The sequence below is a fragment of the Geotrypetes seraphini genome, chromosome 16, assembly GCF_902459505.1.
Source record: "Geotrypetes seraphini chromosome 16, aGeoSer1.1, whole genome shotgun sequence".
Classification (NCBI taxonomy): Eukaryota; Metazoa; Chordata; class Amphibia; order Gymnophiona; family Dermophiidae; genus Geotrypetes; species Geotrypetes seraphini.
This window is the reverse complement of record NC_047099.1, coordinates 5027715-5052517: the sequence shown is the minus strand read 5'-3', so window position 1 is coordinate 5052517 and position 24803 is coordinate 5027715. Positions and strand designations below refer to the sequence as shown.

General features: G+C 43.3%; 2 protein-coding genes across 3 annotated transcripts in view; both read left to right on the top strand.

The window, feature by feature from the left end:
- Positions 1 to 14618, top strand: part of SLC7A8 (solute carrier family 7 member 8) — a 47312-nt gene extending 32694 nt beyond the window's left edge. For both annotated transcript variants that reach the window (XM_033924528.1, XM_033924529.1), the window contains 2 exons: positions 12183 to 12360; positions 13705 to 14618. In XM_033924528.1, coding sequence (XP_033780419.1) covers positions 12183 to 12360; positions 13705 to 13847 — 321 coding nt within the window. In that variant the 3' untranslated portion in view covers positions 13848 to 14618. The remainder of the gene's footprint in view (positions 1 to 12182; positions 12361 to 13704) is intronic.
- The window catches only part of CEBPE (CCAAT enhancer binding protein epsilon), a 33261-nt gene continuing 10026 nt past the window's right edge, over positions 1569 to 24803 (top strand). The window contains exons 1-2 of the mRNA XM_033924530.1: positions 1569 to 1639; positions 23954 to 24192. The gene's annotated coding sequence lies outside the window, so the exon portion shown is untranslated. The remainder of the gene's footprint in view (positions 1640 to 23953; positions 24193 to 24803) is intronic.

Sequence of the window (24803 nt, the reverse complement as noted above, 5' to 3'; positions counted from 1 at the left end):
AACTTCATCCTATGCCCTCTCATTGCAGAGACAAACGTGAATAGGGATGGAGGAGTAATAGACCCTGATCGATTTTCAGAGGGTTGGAGTGTGTGGCGCGGTGGTTGAAGCTACAGCCTCAGCACCCTGGGGTTGTGGGTTCAAATCCTGCACTGCTCCTTGTGACCCTGGGCAAGTCACTTAATCCTTCATAGCCCCAGGTACATTAGATAGATTGTGAGCCCAAAAATCCTAATAATAAACTAGGTTGTGTTCATGAGGAGCTAGCTAAAATAAAGGTAGCCCAGTAGTTTGTTCTTACGGTGGCCAATCCAGCTCACTAGTACCTGGCCAAAACCCAAAGAGGAGCAACATTCCATGCTACCGATCCAGGGCAAGCAGAGGCTTCCCCCATGTCTTAATAACAGACTATGGACTTTTCCTCCAGGAATTTGTCCAAACTTTTCTTAAAACCATCTACGCTATCCGCTTTTACCGCAACCTCTGGCAACGCGTTCCAGAGCTTAACTATTCTCTTGAGGAAAAGTCCATAGCATGCTATGGAGACAGACATGGGGGAGGCTGCTGCTTGCCCTGGGATTGGTAGCATGGTTTCTGCCAGGTATTTGTGGCTGGCCACTGTTGGAAACAGGAAACTGGGCTGGTCTGACCCAGTATGGCTGTTCTTATGTTACCATTATCCTGACTTGTTCAACTGCAAATTGTTCATAATGGACTTTGTGGAGCCGTCTCGAGACAATTTTTAGCTGAACAAGTCAGGATAATGGTAAAAAGTTTGTGTCTATTGAAAAGATTTGCTACATTGCCTTTCCGTGGGTCAAGGTCTAAAATAAAAAGGGAGAAAGAGACTCCATCGTATCAATTTAAAGAGAGTCATAACATCACGTGTTCTGAGGTCTTTGTACTTGAAGATCCTCAGAGCTGACCCTAAGAGCTTTAAGGGGAAGCTAGTTCAAAATAATAAGTTTTCGGGGCTTTTTTTAAAAACAGGGGAAAATGTCAAGTTCTTCTGAGAGTGTGGAAGACTGTTCCAGAGTTTGAGGCAGAGAAAGAAAAATGCAGAGCTGTGAGTAGATTCATAGTAGGCCAGTATATCGCAAACTGTGTGTCGTGGCACGTTAGCGTGGCCCTTGAGATTTCAGGTGTGCCGTGAGACACTGGGGAGGAGGAGAGGCGCAGACTGTAAGAAAGAAAAAGTTGGTGATCAATGAAATCAAAAGGTCTAAGGAAATCAAGAAAGCCACCTTTCCCGATTCAAAAATTGAACAGACCTCACTAAGTAATGCTTTGATTGTGGTTTTGTGGAATCCAGACAGTTTTGGATGGAGAATATTTGTTTTGTCTAAAACTAGGCAGTCAGTTCCTTTAGAAAGAAAACAAAGATTATAAATAGGTCTATAATTTTTGGACAATGATAAGTCACGCTTATTTTGTTTCGGAAGAGGATAAACTACAACTGTTTTCCATCCAAACGGACAGTACTGATCCAGTGGACGGACTATTTGAAATCAAATTTAAGGCAAGTGGCAGAAGACCATGAATTGAGAGATTGAGTCGAGACGAAGGGACCAGATCTAAAGAGCTTGAGGGTTCAACGCATGCTAGATTCATGAAAGACGGAATGGAAAAGGATAACCAGGTAGAGACTGGTAAAATTGTGGGAAATGATAACTGAAATATCTGAAGAGGTGGAGAGAGATGCACTAGGGAAAGTCGGTCTGAGTTAAGTAATTCTATCTGAAAAATACTTTGCTAATGATTCCGCTGAAGGCATAGAAGAGTCAGGTGGTTGAGGTTTGGAAGTAAATCTGGAGATAAGTGAGAAAAGATGTTTGGATAGATTATCTGAATCATTAATCATTTTGGAGTAATATTATCTCTTAACTTGTTGAAGTTTAATATTATAATGAGCTTGAAGGGTTTTACAGGATTGGAGAGATATTGGGTCTTGTCACGTACGCCAAATTCTTTCTGCATGTCTTAGCTGTTTCTTTAGGAGGCGAAGACCGTCATGATACTAGACAAGGAGCTTGATAGGGGCGATATTGTTTAGGCAAGTGGTCTCAAACTCAACCCCTTTGCAGGGCCATATTTTGGATTTGTAGGTACTTGGAAGGCCTCAGAAAAAATAGTTAATGTCTTATTAAAGAAATGACAATTTTGCATGAGGTAAAACTTTTTTATAGTTTATAAATCTTTCCTTTTGACAAAGTCTTAATAATAATATTGTCATTTATAGCTAAAGAGACATATGATCAAGAAATGGTTTTATTTTACTTTTGTGACTATGATAAACATGCCAAGGGCCTCAAAATAGTACCTGGCGGGCCACATGTGGCCTCCGGGCCACGAGTTTGAGACCACTTGTTTAGGCCATTTATCAGGCTTTTCATTCCAGCATTGTGCCTGTTCAATTGAAGAGGATAAAAAAGTTGGAGAGAAAAAACAGTGAAAGGGAGTATATTCTGAGTGATTTAGATGATTTAAAAACCTAGACTCATAATGAGAAGTAGATTTTGGTCATGTAGGGGAAAAGGAAAAGAGATGAAAAGAGATTAGAAAATGATCAAACCGTGGGACTGGGAGAATTCTCAATCAAGATATAAAAGAAGACGTTTGAGATGAGGACATAACGGGGTCTAAGGTATGGCCTGCTTCCTGAGTGGACAAATGACAAATTGCTGGAGCCCTAAGGAATCAATGAATACTAGAAATTGAGATGTTTTAGGAGATGAGACATCGTCAACGTGACTATTGAAATCACCTAAGATAATAATGTTGGGAAAAGAAAGAGTTGCCTTGATAAGCATTTGAAAAATAGCATCCCAAGATATTGGCAATAGAGAAGAAGTATATGAATTGGGGGATTAGTCTGAATTTTAATCACTAAAGTTTCTGGATATTGAAAAAAAAGCAAACAAAGCAGTTAAGTCAGGGGGGGCAAATATTTAAAGAGGGAACTTTTTTCACCTGGTTTTAACCACGTTTCCATGAGAAAAAGAAAGTCCAAAGGTCTGTTACTAGTAAAGATTTAGAACGGACTGATCTAAGTTTAAAAAACTTAAGACGTAGGGACACGTCGAGGGAGAGACTGGAGACTGATTAGTAGTACAAGGTAAAAGATCACACACTTGTTTGTTATGTGGAAGAGAAGGTTGTTGTGGTCGATGGCCCCAGAATTGACAAGACATATAAGTGCAACCTCCAGAGTTGCCCCTGGGAGTCCGCCCCAAGGTGCAATCAAAAGTGTGACTTTTAAAGCGGTTTTCTTACGTTGACTCGGGTAGGGTTTAAAAAAAAAAAAAGACTTAGGATGTGGAATGCTTGTGCGGTGAATCAACACAGATAAGTGCTTCTGAACTCCAGGAAACAATAAAAATTCACCTCTTCCCATAAATCCAGTCACTCCCTTCCAACCATATGTATTCTAATGTACGCTGATCTAGACCTGCTCTGTTGGTTAATTGAGTTCACCATATGTTAATCTAATCTAATCCAAATCTTGGATTTATATACCCTGTCATCTTCCCAAAAGGAACTCAACTTGGTTCATATAGAAATCGATAATCAAAGTGAAAGTAGTTAGAGAAAAAAGAACTTATTAATGAAGACCCTCATCCGAACATCTTAGAAAGAAGATAACTCATTTTCTGTAGAGCAATTTTTAAAGAACTGTTGAAATAACGGTGTTTTCATAGATTTAAGGAAAATCTGGAAGGAGAGAAGAGTTCCAACACGAGAAGGAATCCCATTCCAAATCATTGTAAAAGTATACGAGAAAGATCGAGTAATACTGCCAAGAGATTTTATTCCTTTTAAAGATGGAAAGGACTTGACTCTATATATGTAATGTTACCCTACACATGTAAATTCATAATCAACTTTGTTTTTTTAATTGAATTATTCGTTTATTACAATAATAACTGTAAGCAATTGCTCAAAGTTTCAAGAAAAAATAAAAAAAATACATAACAACTTTATTTATTTATTTATTTAGCCCATCCTCCCAAAGGAACCCAGAACGGATTACAAGAGTGCATTCATAGTATGGGTAGGACATGCTTTAGTGAGACATACAGAGTTTACAGAAATTACAGTGTTGACATAACATACAGACTTAAAATATAGACTTAGTGGACATGGAGTAAAGGATATAGAGTCTGGCTTCCTGGGGTTTCCAGTTCAGATTTTATCTGCGTGCTTCTACGGTATTTCTAACTTGTGGTTCCTTACTTTGCATTTGCCGAGGGTCTGTCCATGCTCTGCATGTGTGACTGAGCTGAGGGATTGTGATGACATGTTTCTTTCTAGGGAAATGTCACCGTCTGGCATGTTCGCTTTTTCCAGTAGACGTACTGATGTTCTAGGGGCTGATGTGATATTTTCAGGGTAGGTAGGGCTGTTACTGTGTGTGTCTTAGCAGTTAGTGTTCTTAAAGGATGGCTAAATTGGTCCTGGGTGTGTGTTTTGGAGAGATTTTATATTATGTCACAAAGTACCTAGTAGAGGGGAGAGATTGTGTTGCAGTTACGGCAGTGACACCAGCCTTTGAATATTCTGGTGAGTAGTAAGGGGAAATATCCAGGTCTACGATGGCAGAAGGTTTATTCTAGACCCGGATATGTAGCTGTTCTGTTGGGATTCTGTCTGGTTCTGCATCCGTTCAATGAAATTAACTCAGATTTTTTTTTTGTTTGTTTCAGTAGTCTAGGAAAGTTGCACAGTGAGAGACGGGCACACACACGTACACTGATGGAGACCACACAAAGAGGGAGCGAGACATAGAGAAAGAGAGGTCTGGAGAGAGAGAGCTGAGATTGAAAACCATTATGAATGCAGAAACCGACACACGGATGCCCCAGTTATAAATAGAGGCTGAGTTTTGTAGATTAACAGTGAGTAAATTAATGAGCAAACCCGATTAGAACCTGCTGGGAAAGCAATAAATAAGTGTACTTTGTATCAGGGTGTGCTGAGCAAAGGACTCTGAAGGTGTTCTCCTGAACATAGAAACATAGAAAATGATGGCAGAAAAGGGCCAAAGCCCATCAAGTTTCCCCCACTAATGACCCACCCCCCTAACTTAACCCTCTTAGATATCCCATAGCCCATCAAGTCTGATTACCCTCTCCCAATTTACCCTCTTAGAGATCCCACATGTGCATCCCATTTTTTTCTTAAAATCTGGCATGCTGCTGGCCTCAATCACCTGCATTGGAAGTTCATTCCAATGATCAACCACTCTTTCGGTGAAGAAATACTTCCTGGTGTCGCCATGAAATTTCCCGCCCCTGATTTTTAGCGGATGCCCTCTCGTTGCCGAGGGTCCTTTAAGAAAGAAAATATCATCTTCCTCCTTGATACGACCGTGATATATTTAAACGTCTCAATCATGTCTCCCCTCTCCCTACGTTCTTCGAGAGAGTACAGCCGCAGGGGCCGAAGCTCACAGCCAAATCCCATAGCGCAACAGCAGAAAACTAGCTAAGCGATGTTCAGAAGCAATCAGACGCACCGTTCATTGACACTAACAAGCCTAAAAGCAAAGGGAGGGCCGAGCCTGGCATAATGCGGGCAAAGAGTCTGACGTAAGCGTGGCTCTTAGGCGCATGACCAAATCAAGCCAGAAGCGCTCGCATGCGTCGGCGCTGTTCTCTGCTTTGCGATACGAGCCTTTGAAAAAAATGGTTGGACAAATTCACACTGAAATACCGAAAAACGGGCGCGGAAGTGTTTTGCTTGGCCTCGCACACGGCTGTTTCTCACTGTCTGCGCTTACGGTTGCATGGGCTTCCTTCCGTGTGTAAGAGACCACCCCATCCCCCCTCAATTTAGTGTGAAAAGGTGACAAGCAATCTCCCGAAAACCTTGGACACTGTCCCTGATCTGGCAAAACAAATTTCAGCGTTATAGGCCTCAATTTCCTTCTGTGCATTGGGAAGGAATACTTTTCGGCTCATTAATACCTGTTTCAATACAAAATGCAATTTATGGCCATCTTCAGTGTGCCTGAAGTTAGCATAGAAGCTTGAGCTTACTGACCTTTTTATTAACCTTTTGTTAACACCAGCAGTAGTTATGATTATTACGCCCCCAACACTGTTCCAAGTTTCCAAGTTTATTATAAATTTCCAAATTCTAAGCGATGTACAGTTAAAAATTAGAGTCGAGGGAAACAGACAAGACTAACAAAGCTATTACTAAACATATTAAAATTCAATAAATGCATACAAGGTCAGACACAGGGAAAGTTTAGAGAAGAAATACAATTTAATTCAAAAAGGAACGATTAAGGTAAATAACACATTGGGAAAGGGAGAGACATTCGTTATAATATTAAGGCTGAATTAAAGGCATAGGCAATTAAGAACATAAGAAATGCCTCTACTGGGTCAGACCTGAGGTCCATCGTGCCCAGCAGTCCGCTTACGCGGTGGCCCAACAGGTCTAGGACCTGTGCAGTAATCCTCTATCTGTACCCCTCTATCCCCTTTTCCAGCAGGAAATTGTCCAATTCCCTCTTGAACCCCAGTACCGTACTCTGCCCTATTACGCCCTCTGGAAGCGCATTCCAGGTGTCCACCACACGCTGGGTAAAGAAGAACTTCCTAGCATTCGTTTTGAATCTGTCCCCTTTCAATTTTTCCGAACGTCCTCTTGTTCTTTTATTATTTGAAAGTTTGAAGAATCTGTCCCTCTCTACTCTCTCTATACCCTTCATGATCTTGTAAGTCTCTATCATATCCCCTCTAAGTCTTCTCTTCTCCAGGGAAAAGAGTCCCAGTTTTTCCAATCTCTCAGCGTATGAAAGGTTTTCCATCCCTTTTATCAGACGCGTCGCTCTCCTCTGAACCCTCTCGAGTATCGCCATATCCTTCTTAAGGTACGGCGACCAATATTGGACGCAGTACTCCAGCTGCGGACGCACCATCGCTTGATACAATGGCAAGATAACTTCTTTCGTTCTGGTTGTAATACCCTTTTTGATGATGCCTAGCATTCTATTTGCCTTCTTAGCAGTCGCTGCGCACTGTGCCGTCGGCTTCATTGTCAGGTCCACCATCACCCCCAGGTCCCTTTCTTGGGTACTCTCATTTAAAAACATCCCTCCCATTGTATAGTTGTACCTCGGGTTTCTGTTTCCCACATGTAATACTTTACATTTCTCAACATTGAACTTCATCTGCCATCTCGTTGCCCATTCCCCTAGTTTGTTCAAGTCCCTTTGCAGTTCTTCACAATCTTCTTTAGTCCGAGCTCTACTAAATAGTTTGGTGTCATCCGCAAATTTTATTATCTCACACTTCGTCCCTGTTTCCAGATCATTTATGAATACATTAAATAGCAGCGGCCCTAGTACTGAGCCCTGCGGGACCCCACTCGTGACCCTCCTCCAGTCCGAGTAGTGGCCCTTCACTCCCACCCTCTGTTTCCTACCCGACAACTAGCTTCTGATCCATCTATGTACATCTCCTTCACCCCATGGTTCTTCAGTTTCCGGAGTAGGCGTTCATGGGGCACCTTGTCAAAGGCTTTTTGGAAATCTAGATATATTACATTACATTACATTACTGGCTTATATTCCGCCTGTACCTTTCAGTTCTAAGCGGATTACATCAGAACGATAACTGGACATTTCCAGGAAGAGAAATACAAATTACAATTAAGGCATAAGGTCTAAAGCAATTTTGATGAGTAGATTCTAAGAGGGGGAGAGAGGGGAAAAGGAAGGGATTAGGACGTTTGGGTGAATTTCTTGAATAGTAGGGTCTTGATTTCTATGCGGAAAGCCTTGAGGTCAGTTGATGCTGTCAGTAGGTTGGTGATGGAGGGGTCCAATTTAGCTGCATGTGTTGCAAGTAAGTTGTCATACATCTTTTTGCGTTTAGTTCCTTTAAAAGGGGGGAAGGAGAAAGGGGATTGGGTTCTCCTCTGTCTGGTTGAGAGGTTCCTGTTTAGACGGTTGTTTAGGTGGGTGGGTGCCGTTCCGTTTAAGGTTTTGAATAACATACAGTATAGTTTGAATTGGATGCGGGCTTGTATTGGAAGCCAGTGTGAGTCTAGGAAGGCGTTGGTGATGTGGTCAAATTTTCAAAGGGAATAGATCATTCTGAGGGCAGTGTTCTGCACGGTCTGTAGTGGTTTTATTAGGTAGGTAGGACAAGAAAGGTAGAGGATATTGCAGTAATCCAATAGACTTAGGACTAGGTATTGAACTATGAGTCTGAATTGTTCTTTTTCAAAGAATTTTCTGATTTTGCGAAGGTTGCGCATGGTGAAGAAAGCTTTTTGTGTGATTTTGTTGATTTGCACCTGAAGAGTGCAACCTCTGTCTACTGTTACTCCAAGGAGTTTGAGAGTGGGTTGTAGGGGATATTTGGTGGTTTTTATTTCTAGCTCAGTTATAGAAGGGGTTTTGTCCTTTTCAAGCAGTAGAAATTTAGTTTTATCTGGGTTGAGCTTCAGTTTATGTTCTGTCATCCATTTTTCCACTGCTTCTAGAGTTTTTTCCAGGGTGCCTGATTTGGTGGGGTCTTGTGTGTCAAAGGGGAGGAGTATGGTGATATCGTCTGCATAGCTGAATGAAGTTACTTTGAGTTTGTCTAACAGGGTACCGAGGGAGGAAATGTAAAGATTGAAGAGCATGGGTGACAGTGGGGAACCTTGGGGTACTCCGCAGGGGTTGGTCCAAGGCTCCAATATAAGATCCTTTGTTTTTACTCTGTATGTTCTTGTTTTAAGGAATCCTTGAAACCAGTTGTATACTTCGCCTGAGATCCCTATTGCTTCTAATATCTGAAGAAGTATGGTGTGGTCGACCAGGTCGAATGCAGCAGAGAGGTCGAGTTGAATTATCAGCATCCTTCTTCCTTTGCTAAGGTGCTGTCTGGCTATATCTAGAAGGGAAGCTAGCAGTGTCTCGGTGCTGTGGTTAGATCTGAACCCCGATTGAGTTGGGTGGAGTAGGTTGTGGTCTTCAAGGTAGTTGGTGAGGTATTTGGCAACCAGACCTTTTATTAGTTTAACATATAATGGAATTGAGGCGATGGGTCTGTAGTTGGAGGGGGTGTCTATTGGTCCTTTGGGATCTTTCAGTATTGGGGTGATTATGATTTCCCCTAGGTCCTGTGGGAATTGGCCTTCCGTGAGAGTTGTTTGGATCCATTGCAAGAGGCATGCTCTAAATTTGGGGGATGCGTTTGTCAGTAGATATGACGGGCAGTTGTTCAGGTCGCATGATGCTCGACTGTATTTTCTGTAGAGTCTGTTCATGTCCAGCCATTGCACCTTTGTAAAGTTGGACCAGTGCCTGTCAGCTGCAATGGCTTCATCTGTTGTAGGGTTTATTATGATCTCGTCTAGGAGGGACGGTGAGTTGTTGAAGGAGGCTCTAATATTGGCGATCTTATTCTTGAAATGGTCCGCTAGTTGGGTGGCCGTTGGAGGGTGAATTCCTTGAGTGGTTAGGAATGGTTGAGTGTCGGTGAGGTTCTTCACAAGTTGGAAGAGTTTCTTTGTGTCTAAGGATTCTGTGCCTATTAGTTTGGAGTAATAAGCTCTTCGTTTTTCCTTAAGTTTGATCTTGTATTGTTTTATTAGGTTTCTCCATATATGATGTCTATGGGGTCTCCTTTGTCCATCCGTTTGTTAATTCCTTCGAAGAAGTGCAATAAGTTCATTAGGCAAGATCTTCCCTTGCAGAAACCGTGTTGGCTGGTTATCAGAAGTTCGTTTCTTTCAAAATGTTCATCGATTTTTTCTTTTATCAGTGTTTCTGCCATTTTCCCCGGTACCGAGGTCAGACTCACCGGTCTGTAATTTCCTGGGTCACCTCTTGATCCCTTTTTAAAGATGGGCGTAACATTGGCTATCTTCCAGTCCTCCGGGATCACGCCTGTTTTCAGGGATAGATTGCGAATTTGCTGCAGTAGTTCCGCTATCTCCTCCTTTAATTCCTTCAGAACCCTTGGATGGATTCCATCCGGACCCGGGGATTTGTCTGTTTTTAATTTATCTATCTGCCTGTGTACATCTTCAAGGCTCACTTCCATGGTTGTTAATTTTTCTGCCTGATTTCCATTGAAGAATTGCTCAGGTTCCGGAATGCTGGATGTGTCTTCGTTTGTAAATACAGATGAAAAGAACGCGTTAAGTCTTTCTGCCACTTCTTTCTCCTCCTTCACCACTCCCTTCTTGTCACCGTCGTCCAGCGGTCCCACATCCTCCCTAGCCGGTTGCTTCCCTTTAACATATCTAAAGAAAGGTTTGAAATTTTGTACTTCCCTGGCTAGCCTCTCTTCATACTCTCTTTTGGCTTTTCGAACCACTCGGTGACATTCTTTTTGATATTTCCTGTTCTCTTTCCAGTTCCCCTCAGTTTTGTCCTTTTTCCATTTCCTGAATGAATTTTTCTTATTGCCTATCGTTTCTTCCTTCACTGTTTTGGTTATCCACGCCGCGTCCTTTATTCGACTCTTTTTGCACCCCTTTCTGAATCTGGGGATATATAGATTTTGCGCCTCGCTCACCGTGTTCTTGAGAAAAGACCAGGCAAGTTCTACCGTTTGCCATTTTTTTTAAGTGTTCCTAAGTTTCTTCCTTACCATTTCCCTCATTGCTTCATAGTTTCCTTTCCTGAAGTTTAAAGTTGTCGCTATGGTTCTTTTTCTTTTTGGTATTCCTACCTCAACCTTGAACTTGATCACATTATGATCGCTGTTTCCCAACGGTCCCACTACCTCTACTTCTTTAGCAGGTCCCCTTAACCCATTTAGGATTAGATCCAGAGTGGCATTTCCTCTCGTCGGTTCTCTGACAAGTTGCTCCATGAAACAATCTTGTATAACCTCTAAGAATTCTGTCTCCCTAGTGCAATTTGAGCTTCCAAGACTCCAGTTTGCTCTTAAATTTATCCAAAACCCTTTCTTCTCTTAAATAAATTGGAAGGGCATTCCAAGCTTGAGGAGCCATAACCGAGAAGATAGATTGACGCCGTGTATTAATAACTTTTAGAGAAGGGACGACCAATAGATGTTGGTCATTTGACCGTAGTACTCTCGATGGAATCAAAACTTTATGGATGAATGCTGGGGTTTTAAATATTATGGACTTGAAAGTAAGCAGACATTATTCGATGAGCAACTGGAAGCCAATGTGCCTTCTCAAGTAGGGGAGTCACGTGATCAAATTTTTTTGCTTGATTGAGGCATTTTGAATAATTTGTAAGCGTCTAATTTCTTTTTGAGCTAGTCCCTTAAATAAGGCATTACAATAATCAATTTTGGAAATGACCAAAGAGTGAACCAGGATATTTAAAGATTTTGGGCATAAAAATTTAGCCATTGAACGAATTTGGCAGAGCCTATAGAAAGTGGATTTTACGACATAACTAACATGATCATGATAGGTTAGTTTATCATCAAAGAGAATCCCAAGAATCCTGATCTTATGAATCAACTTCAAAGAAATGCCTTTAATGGTAATTGGGAAGGAGAGAGTATGACTGTCTTTCCAAGGAAAAAGCATGACATTTGTTGTATCAATGTTTAGTGCCAATCTATTTGAATCGAGCCATTGACGAATCTGTTCAAGTTCTTTTGATGCATTCCCCCCCCCCCTCCCTTCAATGCCCTGAGAGGGAGCAGGGTGTAGTTTTTGGAGAGGAGGAAGGTTTATTCTCCCAACCCCTTAAGAACATAAGACTAGGCTTACTAGCTCAGAACAACGGTCCATCAAGCCTAGTAGCCCGCTCTCACAGTGGCCAATCCAGGTCACCAGTACCTGGCCAAAACCCAAAGAGTAGCAGCATTCCGTGCTACCGATCCAGGGCAAGCAGAGGCTTCCCCCATGTCTTAATAACAGACTATGGACTTTTCCTCCAGGAATTTGTCCAAACCTTTCTTAAAACCATCTACGCTATCCGCTTTTACCACAACCTCTGGCAACGCGCTCCAGAGCTTAACGATTCTCTGAGTGAAAAAAGATTTCCTCCTATTGGTTTTAAAAGTTAATAATAGTTTTACTGGGGTATTGAAACAGACCTTGAATTCTTTATTGCATATAGGGCCTTAGATTTTGGTCTCCGTATCCAACTTTAAGCTGTCAGGAGCAGCTCGAGTCACACCTAAATATGCCTATTGCAGGGTACTTTTCTCTGAGCGCCGAATTTGTGCTTTCTGCAGGTGAACCTTATTTTTCCAGTGATCTACCTCCTCTTCTGGGCCTTCCTTCTGGTGTTCAGCCTCTGGTCGGAGCCTGTGGTTTGTGGCATCGGTATAGCCATCATGCTTACTGGAGTCCCTGTTTATTTCCTAGGCGTCTACTGGCAAAACAAGCCGCAGTGTTTCAACAAATTTATTGGTAAGTTTCATCTAATCTAAAACTTAAATTTATATACCATTATCATCTCCCGAAAAGGGAGCTCGAGTAGGTTTACCTAGCAAGTTATAAACAAGATGAATATAGTTGGATTAGATAGAGATTAGTTTCATTCGGAAAGAGCTTCCTACCATCTAGAGCAGGGGTGTCCAATGTCGGTCCTCGAGGGCCGCAGTCCAGTCGGGTTTTCAGGATTTCCCCAATGAATATGCATTGAAAGCAGTGCATGCAAATAGATCTCATGCATATTCATTGGGGAAATCCTGAAAACCCGACTGGACTGCGGCCCTCGAGGACCGACATTGGACACCCCTGATCTAGAGAATTCATTTCAGTATTCCTTAAGAGAAGTCTCTAAGATCCGTCGAAATAGCTGTGTTTTCAAGGACTTACGGAAAGTCTGGAGGGACAAGAGAGTTCTAATGCAAGAGGGAATTTCATTCCAAATTACTGTCAAAGCGTATAAAAAAGAACAGGAAACAATTCCAACTGAGTTTGAGTTTGTATTTTTTGCATAAAGGGATCGTTGTGCATTCAAAGACAAAGGTAACAAGGATGTGAAAATTCCATGAATTGTCCTCTTAAGTAAACAGGAAGCCAATGAAGTTGTCTCAATAGAGGAGACACGTGATCAAATTTTCTCTTTCCAAATATTAATTTTGCTTCTGTGTTTTGAATCCCTTACTCAAGCCTACACAGACAGAATTGCAATAGTCCAATTGTGCTAGCACTGGGGTAGGCAATTCCGGTCCTCGAGAGCCGGAGCCAGGTCAGGTTTTCAGTTTATCCACAATGAATATGTACGAGATGGATTTGCATGCACCGCCTCCTTGAGATGCAAATCTATCTCATGCATATTGATTGTGGATATCCTGAAAACCTGACCTGGTTCCGGCTCTCGAGGACCGGAATTGCCTACCCCTGGGCTTAGGGTTACCAGATGTCCGGATTTCCACGGGGCACTTTGTCCGGGTTTTGAAAAGCCTCCCTTGAAATCACCGTCAGGCAGGAGGGCAACGCAATGACATCACGCGCACATGCATGACCTCCTGCCTGACCAGAGCAAGCAGCAGGGGGCGTGGCTAGGGCAGGATTGGGGGCGGAGATGGGTGAAACTGGGCTGGCCTGGGGGCGGGTCTAAGGGGGGTCTAGATTTTCCAAACGGAAAATCTGGTAACCCTACCTGTGCTAGAATAATTGTTTGTAGCAATACTGTCAAATGTTGATGATGAAATAGGTGTCTACAAGAGAGCGCCTTTGTGGCAGGGGTGGAGTATGCGGTGCTGGCATCACTTATAACTGTAACCTTTTGTGCACCCCCTGCAGAGTCCCTGACCCTTGCGGGACAGAAGTTGTGTATGGTGGTCTATCCACAGATGGATGGAAGTGATAAAGAGGAGTCTACCTCCATCTGTAAGCAGACAGAAGAAGAGGAGGAGAAGGAGGCCTTCAACAGCACTCATTCCTGAAGAGATTCTCCAGCCCTTCACTTCCCACCAGCTAGGCCACAAATATACCATGGTGGAACTGTGGACTCTTTCCTCACCACCTGAAATGTCAGGGAGGCGGGGAAACACGACATACGCGTGTGCCCATCCTGCGTCTGTGTGACTTTAGTCAAGCTCAAACTGCTGCCTTACAGAACACAGGTATTGACTCACCCCTCCCTGGCGGAGGATCCGGAGAATGTGGAGAAGTTCTCCTTAACTTTCACTGGGGGTGGGGGGAAAATTTGCTTCCCCCTCCCTGCTTAGACACATCCTTTTTTTATATATATATATAAAATGTATATAGTGGGGCTTTGTCCTGTATAAAGTCTCCTTTGAATTGCACTGCAAGGAACTCTCCTTCCCCTTTCCTGCACACCATCCTGAAATCTACCAGATCTGACAAGTAAGGAGACAGCGCCCTCCGGTGAGGAAGTTAGAGAAGTATTCTCATGTATGCTTAATTGAGCCCTCTCCTGCTGTGGCTTCTCCACGACCATCTCTGCTTCTCACAGAGAACCACCTGGCCCAGGACGTCAATGATCCATTTCCAGGACTTAGCCAAGATTCTCTGCCCCCTGCTGTCGCTCTGTAGGTGTCTTCTGGACAGTCTCCTTCCTCTGGATTGTCAGAAATCTCTGGAATACTTGGTTATAGATTTTATATTTATGGGACAAGCTCATATTTTGTTATTTTTCATGATTGATTGTTTTAACTGTAATAAAAGATGATTATCTATAAGGTAAAACTGTAGGTGAGGACTCTTGTGGATGTATTCACAACTCACTCAATGACGCTGACCAGTTAAATGTGAACATTCAGTACGAGATAACTGGTTATCGGCTAAACATTAAACTATATCATGCATCAACCAGCAATATTTAGCACTGGGCAGCAAAGTTTTAGCGGCCAAATCAGATTGCATAAACAGCAGTCCTATCTTTTGCCGCTAAAAACGTAACCAGTGCTGAACACTTACTTAGCCAGTTAACTTTCTAGTGACCATAAAAACCCCCACCCCTCAGATATTCAATGCTGGTCCCCGGAAACAGTTCGGCATTGAATATCCACAGTAGGTGTCAGCCGTGGGAATTATCCAGGCCCAATGTCTCTCTCTTTTCCAGCCCACCTTCCATCTGTCTTTTTTCCGCAGGGCTCAGGCTCAATAGCTTCTTCTCGTTTCTCACAGGCTGTTGTATGTCCGAAGCTGACGTAGGGAAGCCAGAAAGCCGACTAGTCATATCCTGTTGTTACTTCCTGTTTAATATCTAGTACATGATTGTATCTGGTGTGTGGATACTTCTTGTTTCGTGTTTCTCAGAAAATCAAGAGTAGAAGCTGTTTCCTCTTGATTTTATAAATCATGTTGTAGAGCTTGTGTTTTATGCAGGGGATGTAATCTTCCACAGTATATTATAGTTCCCCCTCACCCTGCAGGCTGCACTCCCCCCCCCTTCAGCCAGCACTCCTCCACCATTCCCTACAGCTGGGGGAAGCTGTAGGAAATGGTGGAGTGCTGGCTGGGAGGGAGAAGCTGTAGGGAATGGTGGAAAAGTGCTGGCTGGAGGGGGAAGTGCAGCCTGCAGGGTGAGGGGGAACTGTAATATACAATCTGTGGAGGGGAGCTGTGGGAAATGGTGGAGGAGTGCTGGCTAGAGAGGGGGGGGGGAGTGCAGCCTGCAGGGTGAGGGAGAGCTGTAATATACAGTCTGTGGAGGGGAACTGTGGGAAATGGTGGAGGAGAGGGGGGGAGTGCAGCCTGCAGGGTGAGGGGGAGCTGTAATATACAGTCTATGGAGGGGAGCTGTGGTAAATGGTGGAGGAGTGCTGGCTAAAGAGGGGGGGGAGTGCAGCCTGCAGGATGAGGGGGAACTGTAATATACAGTCTGTGGAGGGGAGCTGTCTGGGGAGGGGGATCCCCAGCCAGCACTCCTCCACCATTTCCCACAGCTCCCCTCCACAGACTGCACTCCACCAACATTCTCCACAGCCTCACGCTTCCAGCATGACCTCTAGTTCTCTTCTCCCGTTCAGTCCTCTAAACAGATGCTTCTCCATGAATTCTCATCAATGCAAATGAGGAAAACAAAGTGGGAAGGTCGAGATGTTCCAGTCGGGGTCTTTATTGTCAGTGACATAAAACCATTCATCCACTCAACGCTGCGTGCGTTTCGGTACTCAGGAGTCTTGAAATTTGTTGTTTAAAAACCAAACGGTTATATTTTAAAGGTACACTCTGAAAAAAACAAAACAAACACATTGCATCTCTTCTAAAGAAGATGTAGACCAGTGGTCTCAAACTTGCAGCCCAGGGGCCTCCTACATACTATTTTGAGGCCCTCGGTATGTTTATCATAATCACAAAAGTAAAATAAAACCGTTTCTTAATCATATGTCTCTTTAGCTATAAATTACAATATTATTATTAAAACTTACCAAAAGAAAAGATTTACAAACTATAAAGAGTTTTACCTCATGCAAAATTGTAATTTCTTTAATAAGACATTTTTTTTCTGAGGCCCTCCCAAGTACCTACAAATCCAAAATGTGGCCCTGCAAAGGGTTTGAGTTTGAGACCACTGGTGTAGACTGAAATGTTCTGGTTCACTCTTGCAGAGGGCTTTATTGAGGACTTCCTGCCACTTCTACTGGTGCAGTTCATCCATGAATTCTCTATAGCAAACGGTTTTTGGGCCAGTTGCCCAGAATAAGATCAAATCATTCATGGGAATGTTATTATGCCTTGGAAGGGAGGGGGAGAGGTGTGGGTCATTGCTAAGAGACATACCTGCCGGGATGTGGTATCCATCAAGGGGAACCATCTGCGTCCAGTGGCGTAGCAAGGGTAAGAGGGGGTGGTGCCCCTCCCCAGCCCTCATCTCCACCCCCTGCTCCTCCCCCGCCCTTCCCCCGTACCTCCAGGTGTTCACCACCATGTGCTCCTCGTGACCCCGGCGGCTCTTCCTCTAATGCCGTTTCCTAAGCATGGCATCCAGAAGTGACGTCAGCGGGAGAGATGACGCAGTCGCGAGGAGCACATGGTGGTGAACAACTCGAGGTAGGCGGGAAAGGAAGTGGGGGCGCGCGTGTGTGGCGAGGGGAGGCGGGGTGGAGAGAAGGAGGGGTGCCAGCTCCCCCATTTACTAAGCCACTGCCTGTGCCCATCCTCAGACCCACGAGGATTAAAACTACAGCGCCAAGCTAATTGTTGAACCGACATGTCAGCCACCATGTTGTGGCTTTTTTTCAGGATATGCTGTGAACCTTCCAGCGTTGTCTTCTATATAGTGGTTTCTCAAACCTGATTGGCTGAGGTGGGAAAGCTTGTGGGGCACAAATTCTCTTGGTCACAGGCTGCTAATAAGAACTTAAGAATAGCCTTATTGGGTCAGACCAATGGTCCATCAAGCCCAGTAACCCATTCTCACGGTGGCCAATCCAGGTCACTAGTACCTGGCCAAAACCCAAGGAGTAGCAACATTCCATACTACCAATCCAGTGCAAGCAGAGGCTTTCCCTGTGTCTTTCTCAATAACAGACTATGGACTTTTCCTCCAGGAACTTGTCCAAACCTTTCTTAAAACCAGCTACGCTATCCGCTCTTACCATATCCTCTGGCAATGCGTTCCAGAGCTTAACTATTCTCTGAGTGAAAAAAAGTTTTCTCCAATTGGTTTTAAAAGTATTTTCCTGTAACTTCATCGAGTGTCCCCTTAGTCGTTGTAATTTTTGACGGAGTGAAAAATCGATCCACTTGTACCCGTTCTACTCCACTCAAGATTTTGTAGACTTCAATCCTATTTCCCCTCAGCCATCTCTTTTCCAAGCTGAAGAGCTCTAACTTTTTTTGTCTTTCCTCATACGAGAGGAGTTCCATCCCCTTTATCATCTTGGTCGCTCTTCTTTGAACCTTTTCTAGTGCCGCTATATCTTTTTTGAGATAAGGAGACCAGAATTGAACGCAGTACTCCAGATGAGGTCGCACCATGGAGCAATATAGGGGCATTATAACATTCCTAGTCTTGTTAGCCATCCCTTTTTAAATAATTCCTAGCATCCTATTTGCTTTTTTGACCGCCATCACACTTTGGGCAGTAGATTTCAACTTATTGTCTACGAAATGCCCAGATCTTTGGGGGGGGGCATGTTATGTTAAAGTTCTTAGTTTTTAAGCCAGACGGTGGGTTACAGGGTTGGTCAGGGAGTTTAATGCACTTACGATGTGACATGATGCAGTAACATAGCAAATGTCAGTAGATAAAAGACCTGCTCGGTCCATCCAGTCTCCCTTACAAGGAGGCCAGAGTTAAATCTGGCACTCTGGCCAGGCTCCACCTCATCACGATTATTTAGTTATTTATTTAAAACTTTTGGGCTTTTTAAAAAATACTATTTACAATAAACTAAACAGCTTACATCAATAAAAACATACATAAAATAAGAGACAAACTAAAATCTTAAAATCTGCATAGAAACATAGATCATAGAACATGAAGGCCAAATGGCCCATCCATTCTGCCCATCCACAGCAAGCATTATCTCTGTCTCTCTCCGAGAGATCCCACGTGCCTATCCCAGGCCCTCTTGAATTCAGACACAGTCTCTGTCTCTACCACCTCTTCCGGGAGACTGCTCCACGTCCACGCATCTACCACCCTTTCCGTAAAAAAAGTATTTCCTTAGATTACTCCGGAGCCTATCACTTGTTATCTTCATCCTATGCCCTCTCATTGCAGAGTTTCCTTTCAAATGAAAGAGACTCGACTCGTGCATTTACATTACACAGGTATTTAAACGTCTCTATCATATCTCTCCTGCCTTTTCCCCAAAGTATAGTATAGTACAGTATAGTTAAACAGTTTCTTCTTTTCAAATGATGGCTAACAATTCCCAATGTGGACAAATGCAAAGTGATGCACATTGGGAAGAATAACCCAAATCACAGTTACCGGATGCTAGGGTCCACCTTGGGGGTTAGTGACCAAGAAAAGGATCTGGGTGTCATCGTAGCCAATACGATGAAACCTTCCACTCAATGTGTGGTGGCAGCCAAAAAAGCAAACAGGATGCTAGGAATTATTTAAAAAGGGATGGTTAGAATGTTATAATGCCCCTGTATCCATGGTGCGACCTCATCTGGAGTTTGCATTCTATTCTGGGCTCCTTATCTCAAGAAAGATATAGTGGCGCTAGAAAAGGTTCAAAGAAGAACGACCAAGATGATAAAGGGGATGGAACTCCTCTCGTATGAGGAAAGACAAAAAAAGTTAGGGCTCTTCAGTTTGGAAAAGAAACGGCTGAGGAGAGATAGGATTGAAGTCTACAAAATCCTGAGTGGAGTAGAACGGGTCCAAGTGGATTGATTTTTCAGTCCGTAAAAAATTACAAAGACTAGGGGACACTCGATGAAGTTACAAGGAAATACTTTTAAAACCAATAGGAGGAAATATTTATTCACTCAGAATAGTTAAGCTCTGAAACGCGTTGCCAGAGGATGTGGTAAGAGCGGATTGCGTAGCTGGTTTTAAGAAAGGTTTGGACAAGTTCCTGGAGGAAAAGTCTGTTATTGAGAAAGACACGGGGGAAGCCACTGCTTGCCCTGGATCAGTAGCATGGAATGTTGCTACTCTTTGGCCAGGTACTAGTGACCTGGATTGGCCACCGTGAGGGCGGGCTACTGGGCTTGATGGTCTGACCCAGTAAGCCTATTCTTATGTTCACAGAAATACAGTAGCAAACAACTGAGTTTTTAATTGTTTCTTAAATTGAAACTGGTTTACACACAGGCGCAACTGGCCCACCAGAGCATTCCACATTTTGACACCAGCAATACAGAATGTCATCGCTCTTCTTTCTAGTATCGAATTTAGTATATAATTTCCCTGTACTATTGGATTTAATAGTCTTTGAGTTTCAGATCGTAAAGATCTATTAGGCTTGTCGAAAATACCATGGCATTTCGTGGTAAACAGTCTGATGGACATCAAAAATAACTTTATGCTGCACCCGAAATAGAAGCGCCAACCAGTATAATTGCTTCAGACCACTGGTATACTTTATCTTCTTTTCTCGCAGCCAATTTTGAGGCACAGACAATTAGAGTCTGCCCCGCACTGATCCTACTTCCCAACTACGGGAGTTGCTGTCAAAGCCCCTGATCGGTCTTTGCCATTTATGGGACCTAGACCATAGAAGAAGGCCTGGCATTGGTCCTTCCTCTCAACCTTTAGAGCTGCTGTCAAAGCTTAGTCCAGTTCTGAGGTCATTTCAATTTTCTTTTCATTGGATTCCAACCTTTCTGTGTTTATCTCAAGTATTCTTGAATTCCATCACCTACTCTTTCTGTGAAAAAGTGTGGGATGACTGGTTTGTGGATCTTGCACAGGCCATAGAATATGGGGCCTCATTTCAGATTGGATTTTATCTCTCACTCAATAGAAGTTGCGTTGTTTTATCCAGTTTGTTACGTCTCTGACACCATCCAGGAGGATTTCACCTGTTGCTGACTCCGGCATCTTTGTGGAGCTATTTAATGACTTAGGAGTTAACTAGGCAGGTTACAATAAAAACATACATAAATTAAATGGTGATACTCTAGGGGCAAAGCCATGAGTCTCGGGGAGCCTGCCCCCCCTCTCCCCACTTTGGTTTCAAGCCTCCTTCAAAATTCCATCAACAAGTTAATGGCTGATGACGATGCCCAAGCCCCACCAGCTGAAGAGGTCCGCTGTCCCAGCCTCCACCCGTGTTGCCTAAATAGTGTTGAAGCTGGTGGCAGTCTTTGGCTGCTGAAGCCAGCCATCTTACACGTGCAGGCGTGTGGGTGTCTGCAGCTGAAGCACATATCAATTTGTATGCTATTCGGGCAGCTCGGAAAGGGCTGAGGCAACGGACCTTTTCGGCTGGTGGAGCTTGGGGATCCCAACAAGCAAAGGTATGATTTAAACACAGCTGCGAGGGAAGGGGAAGAACTGAGAGGAAATAAGGGGCCCCCTTCATCCACCCCCCCCCCCGGGCCTCCTCCCCAAATGGTTGTCTTCTCTGTACTCAATATCCGTGGACAACCTGTTCATATCCATAGCCTCCCGAGTTCTGATAATGTTAATCTCAAGACAAAAACGCTTGGAGCAGTAAATCAAAATCCAACCTTGTTAATGAAGGCCCCACAAGTCATTCCTACAGATCTTGTTAACACGGATGCTGTAAGTGGGTGTAGCTCTTGAGCAACTTTTTCTAGAGACCAGCAAATTTGTGCTACTTCCTTAGCGACAAAATAATGCAACTTAAGTTCCTACAGGTCTCAATACGCTTGTCAATATAGATTTTGTAAGTTTGTTTTCTGTGTCTTTAGGCATTTGATTTGTTGAACCTTGAGGTAGAGCAGTTAGGAGTAGTGCTGCCCAATTCAGAGAAAAATATTTTGAATCGATTCGATTCACCCTGTTGAATCGATTTTTTGATTCGATTCGATTCAGCTTTTTAAGTTTAAACATTTCATTTAACCAAGGCAATATCATATCAAAAATTCCCAGCTTCCATCCCCAGCCCCAAGACTCACCAGCCCCCCTGCCGATTCTCAACCCCCCCTGCTGATTCTGAGCACTCCCTACCGATTCTCTGCCCCCCCCTGCTGATTCTCAGCCCTCCCTGCCGGTTCAGTTACTTACTCGACTGGATGTGGATTTGTGGGGAAGAGAGGAGAAATGCGAAGACAGCCAAAAAATACCCTTTGTTTCCGACTGGTCTGCTGCACGAGGTCTGCTCGCTCCCCCTCGACGCTCCCATGCCCTTTCGTTTCTTCTGATGTAACTTCCGGTTTTGCAAAACCAGAAGTTACATTAGATGGGAACGAGTCCGGAGTCCGGCGGCCGGCTGTGAAAAAAGAATGAACTTTAATCGGGATGAATCGCTAAGTCCGTTTTTTTTACAAAAACGAACCAATTCGAATCGTGAATCGGGCAGCACTAGTTAGGAGGCTTGAGTCAAGGTGGCAATTTATAAAAGATATTGGACTCTCAATATGGAACAGTCTGGGGTCTCAGCAACCACTGTGTTCTGAATGTCTAGCTACTCTAGGGTTATAAAGCTCTCTGTCTCTGGTCCTTCTCTTGCTCTCTTTCTCAAAAAAAATGACATATATATTCATATTTTTCTACTCGCACTTGGGGGGTCTATGGCAGGAGACCTTTTTTCTTTTGTATCCCTCTATATCTTAGGAAGCACTTACAAGTCCCAAGCCTGACACCCAACATTAATCTAATCTTTACCACGCTTATATTTTGCCAAATCCCCCCTCCCCCTCCCACCCCGCGGTTCAAAGCATTAAGCAAGGGCATATCCTGAATTACAAAAAAATAGCAAGTAAACATAAACCAAAATGTTTTAAGTGAAGGTCAAAATCAAGAATAAGGTATTAGAGATCTTAAAACCAAAAGGTAAAGAATTCCTAAATTCAAAAAACGTTTAGCTGAGGAGAAATAGAGCAGAAAAATGTCTTTTGATCTGAGTGGTGCGATTAATTTGGAGAATGAAAAGAGCTCAGCCAGATGTTTGGGACCGGACCAAAAATGTTGAAAAAAGGGCAACCCAAAGTAAACCGTATTCTAGCTTGAGCTGGTAACCAGGTTAGTCGAAGGTGTGCCAGCAGAGATGTACACCATGGGCTCCAAGCCTGGCTGGGTGGGGGAGTATGTGATTGCTGGCCATCTGTCCCTTCTTTCCTTCAGAAAGGTAATGTTGTGAAATTGTGCTTTTTTTCCCATTTTTAGATGATATGACAGCTGAAGCCTTTGCTGACAGAAGGGAATTTGAAAAACTAGTCCATGCTTTCAGCACTAGAAGGCTAGACTACTGCAACTCTCATTTGACTGCACTCAGAAAATCTAACTTCCAACACCTGAACTTTTATTAACATAGTAAATGACGGCATCCAGTCTGCCCAACCGTACATGCTCCATAAATTAATCATTTAATCCAAATGGTCCTTTTTTCATAGATATTTCTGGGCCAGAAACCCAGAGCTCTGCCCGGTAGTGTGCTTAGGTTCCATCCACTAGAGTCTCCGTCAAAGCCCACACTAGCTCATCTAAACCGTCCCAGCCATCGAAGCCCTCCCCAGCCCATCCTCAACTGAATGTCCAGTACTGGCCTTAATTCCTTCAATATATACCCATTATTTTCTGTTATTGATTTTATTTATATTCTATGTATGTATTCTTGTAACCTGCTTAAGTTTTAGGTGGGATATAAGCTTGTTAAATAACAAGAAAACAGAGCAGCTTGATTGATAACTGGGACTAAGAGATTTGAACGTATTACACCAGTGTTGCACCGGCTGCCTGTGGCTGCAGCCATCACTTTTAAGATGATGTGTTTCGTATATAAATTGCTTTGTGTGAGACTTCCAACCTACCTTTCTGATCAGCTGCATTCATCCCAAAAGAGTCTTCTTCGGCTTCCAGGTCTTGCGATTATTAAGCTTTCAAAGACTAGAAAAGGAAGGTATTCACATATGTGAGACCTTTGCTTTGGAACGCTGCCTGAAGAACTTCAAAATGCCTCTTCCTGCCTTAGTTTTCACAAAATGTTTAAAGACTTGGCTATTTCAACAGTGTTTTCATGAATGTGTTTTTTGAAATGTTATTGCTAATTGTTACATGTAAACTGCTTTGACACTAAAGCATAAATGTGGTATATAAAATTAAAAATCCAGTCGTCTCTCAGCCAACATCTCTACGAGGCCGAGGAAGATATAGTGGATGGCAGAGGACCTCCAAAGGACAGAAAGATGTAGTGGATGGTGTGGATAGGCAGACTAGAAAGACCACATGGTCTTTATCTGCTGTCATTTTGCCTTTTTCTGTGTATTATTTCAGGTTGTCGTACTCAAAGGACAAGCATCAGTTGTGTCACTGTCAGGGAAAGTGAAGAAATCTGTGGCTGAGGTGATGAAAAGTTCTGAGGAGAGGTTGGGGGCGGGAGAAGGTTAGATGGAGGGGTGTGGAAATGGACCGTGGTTTATTGGTAGGGGTGGGGGGACTTGGGCTTAGTTTAAATGATGCATTTGTCCATCTTTTCTCCTGTTGCAGATGTCAAAAGGAGCAGGCACGATGGGGTGGTGAAGGGACATTGACTGTCTTCAACACCGTCTACCCAACTGGACTGAAGTGCTTTCTTCCACCCTAGAAACTCAAATTCCATTAGAACTAGCAGGGACTTTGGCTTTTTGCATCTTGCAGTTTGCTTTGTGGATTAGGGACGTCCATTTTGGCAACATTCTGCAAGAGGTAAAGTAGCAGGAGAGACGCCTTTGTGGATCTTGGGAGAGGTAAGTTGTAGCACTTCAGATGCTACCGGCATGCGCCCCAGTTTTTCTAAACCATCATCGTCTTTTGGGGATATTGGGAATTCAGTGTCCCATTCTTGTACAGAGTTTGGGGAATATGGGTAGCACGAGTTGAGTGCTCATACTCTTAATATTTTCACTTTGCACTATATCTAACCTGCAGGAAGTAGGTGACGGTTATGTAATCTAGTATAAAAGCAAAATAATAAAATCTAATATCTTGAAAGCAAACCTTAACTTAGCATAGCATGATTTCTTATATACCGCAGCAACCGTGCGGTTCGGAAATTAAGAGATAGTAGATTAAGCCAGATAATTCCCCAAAAATATTGACAATAAACAGTACGTTTATTTCTTTATTTTAAAATTTCTATTCCACATAGAACCTAAGCAGAGCGCACTAAACGCTAATGCGTCCATCGACTGACGTGCCTGTGTTAGCGTTTAGCGTAATCGGTTGGCGCCCTAGTAAACGAGGGCCATAATCTTCACAGATAAAACCAAAATGACATCAGCTATCCGCACATCATCATCACTCCTTCTTTCGATTATCTAAGTACAGAAGTCTCAGAGAACATTTCACTGTAAAAGAA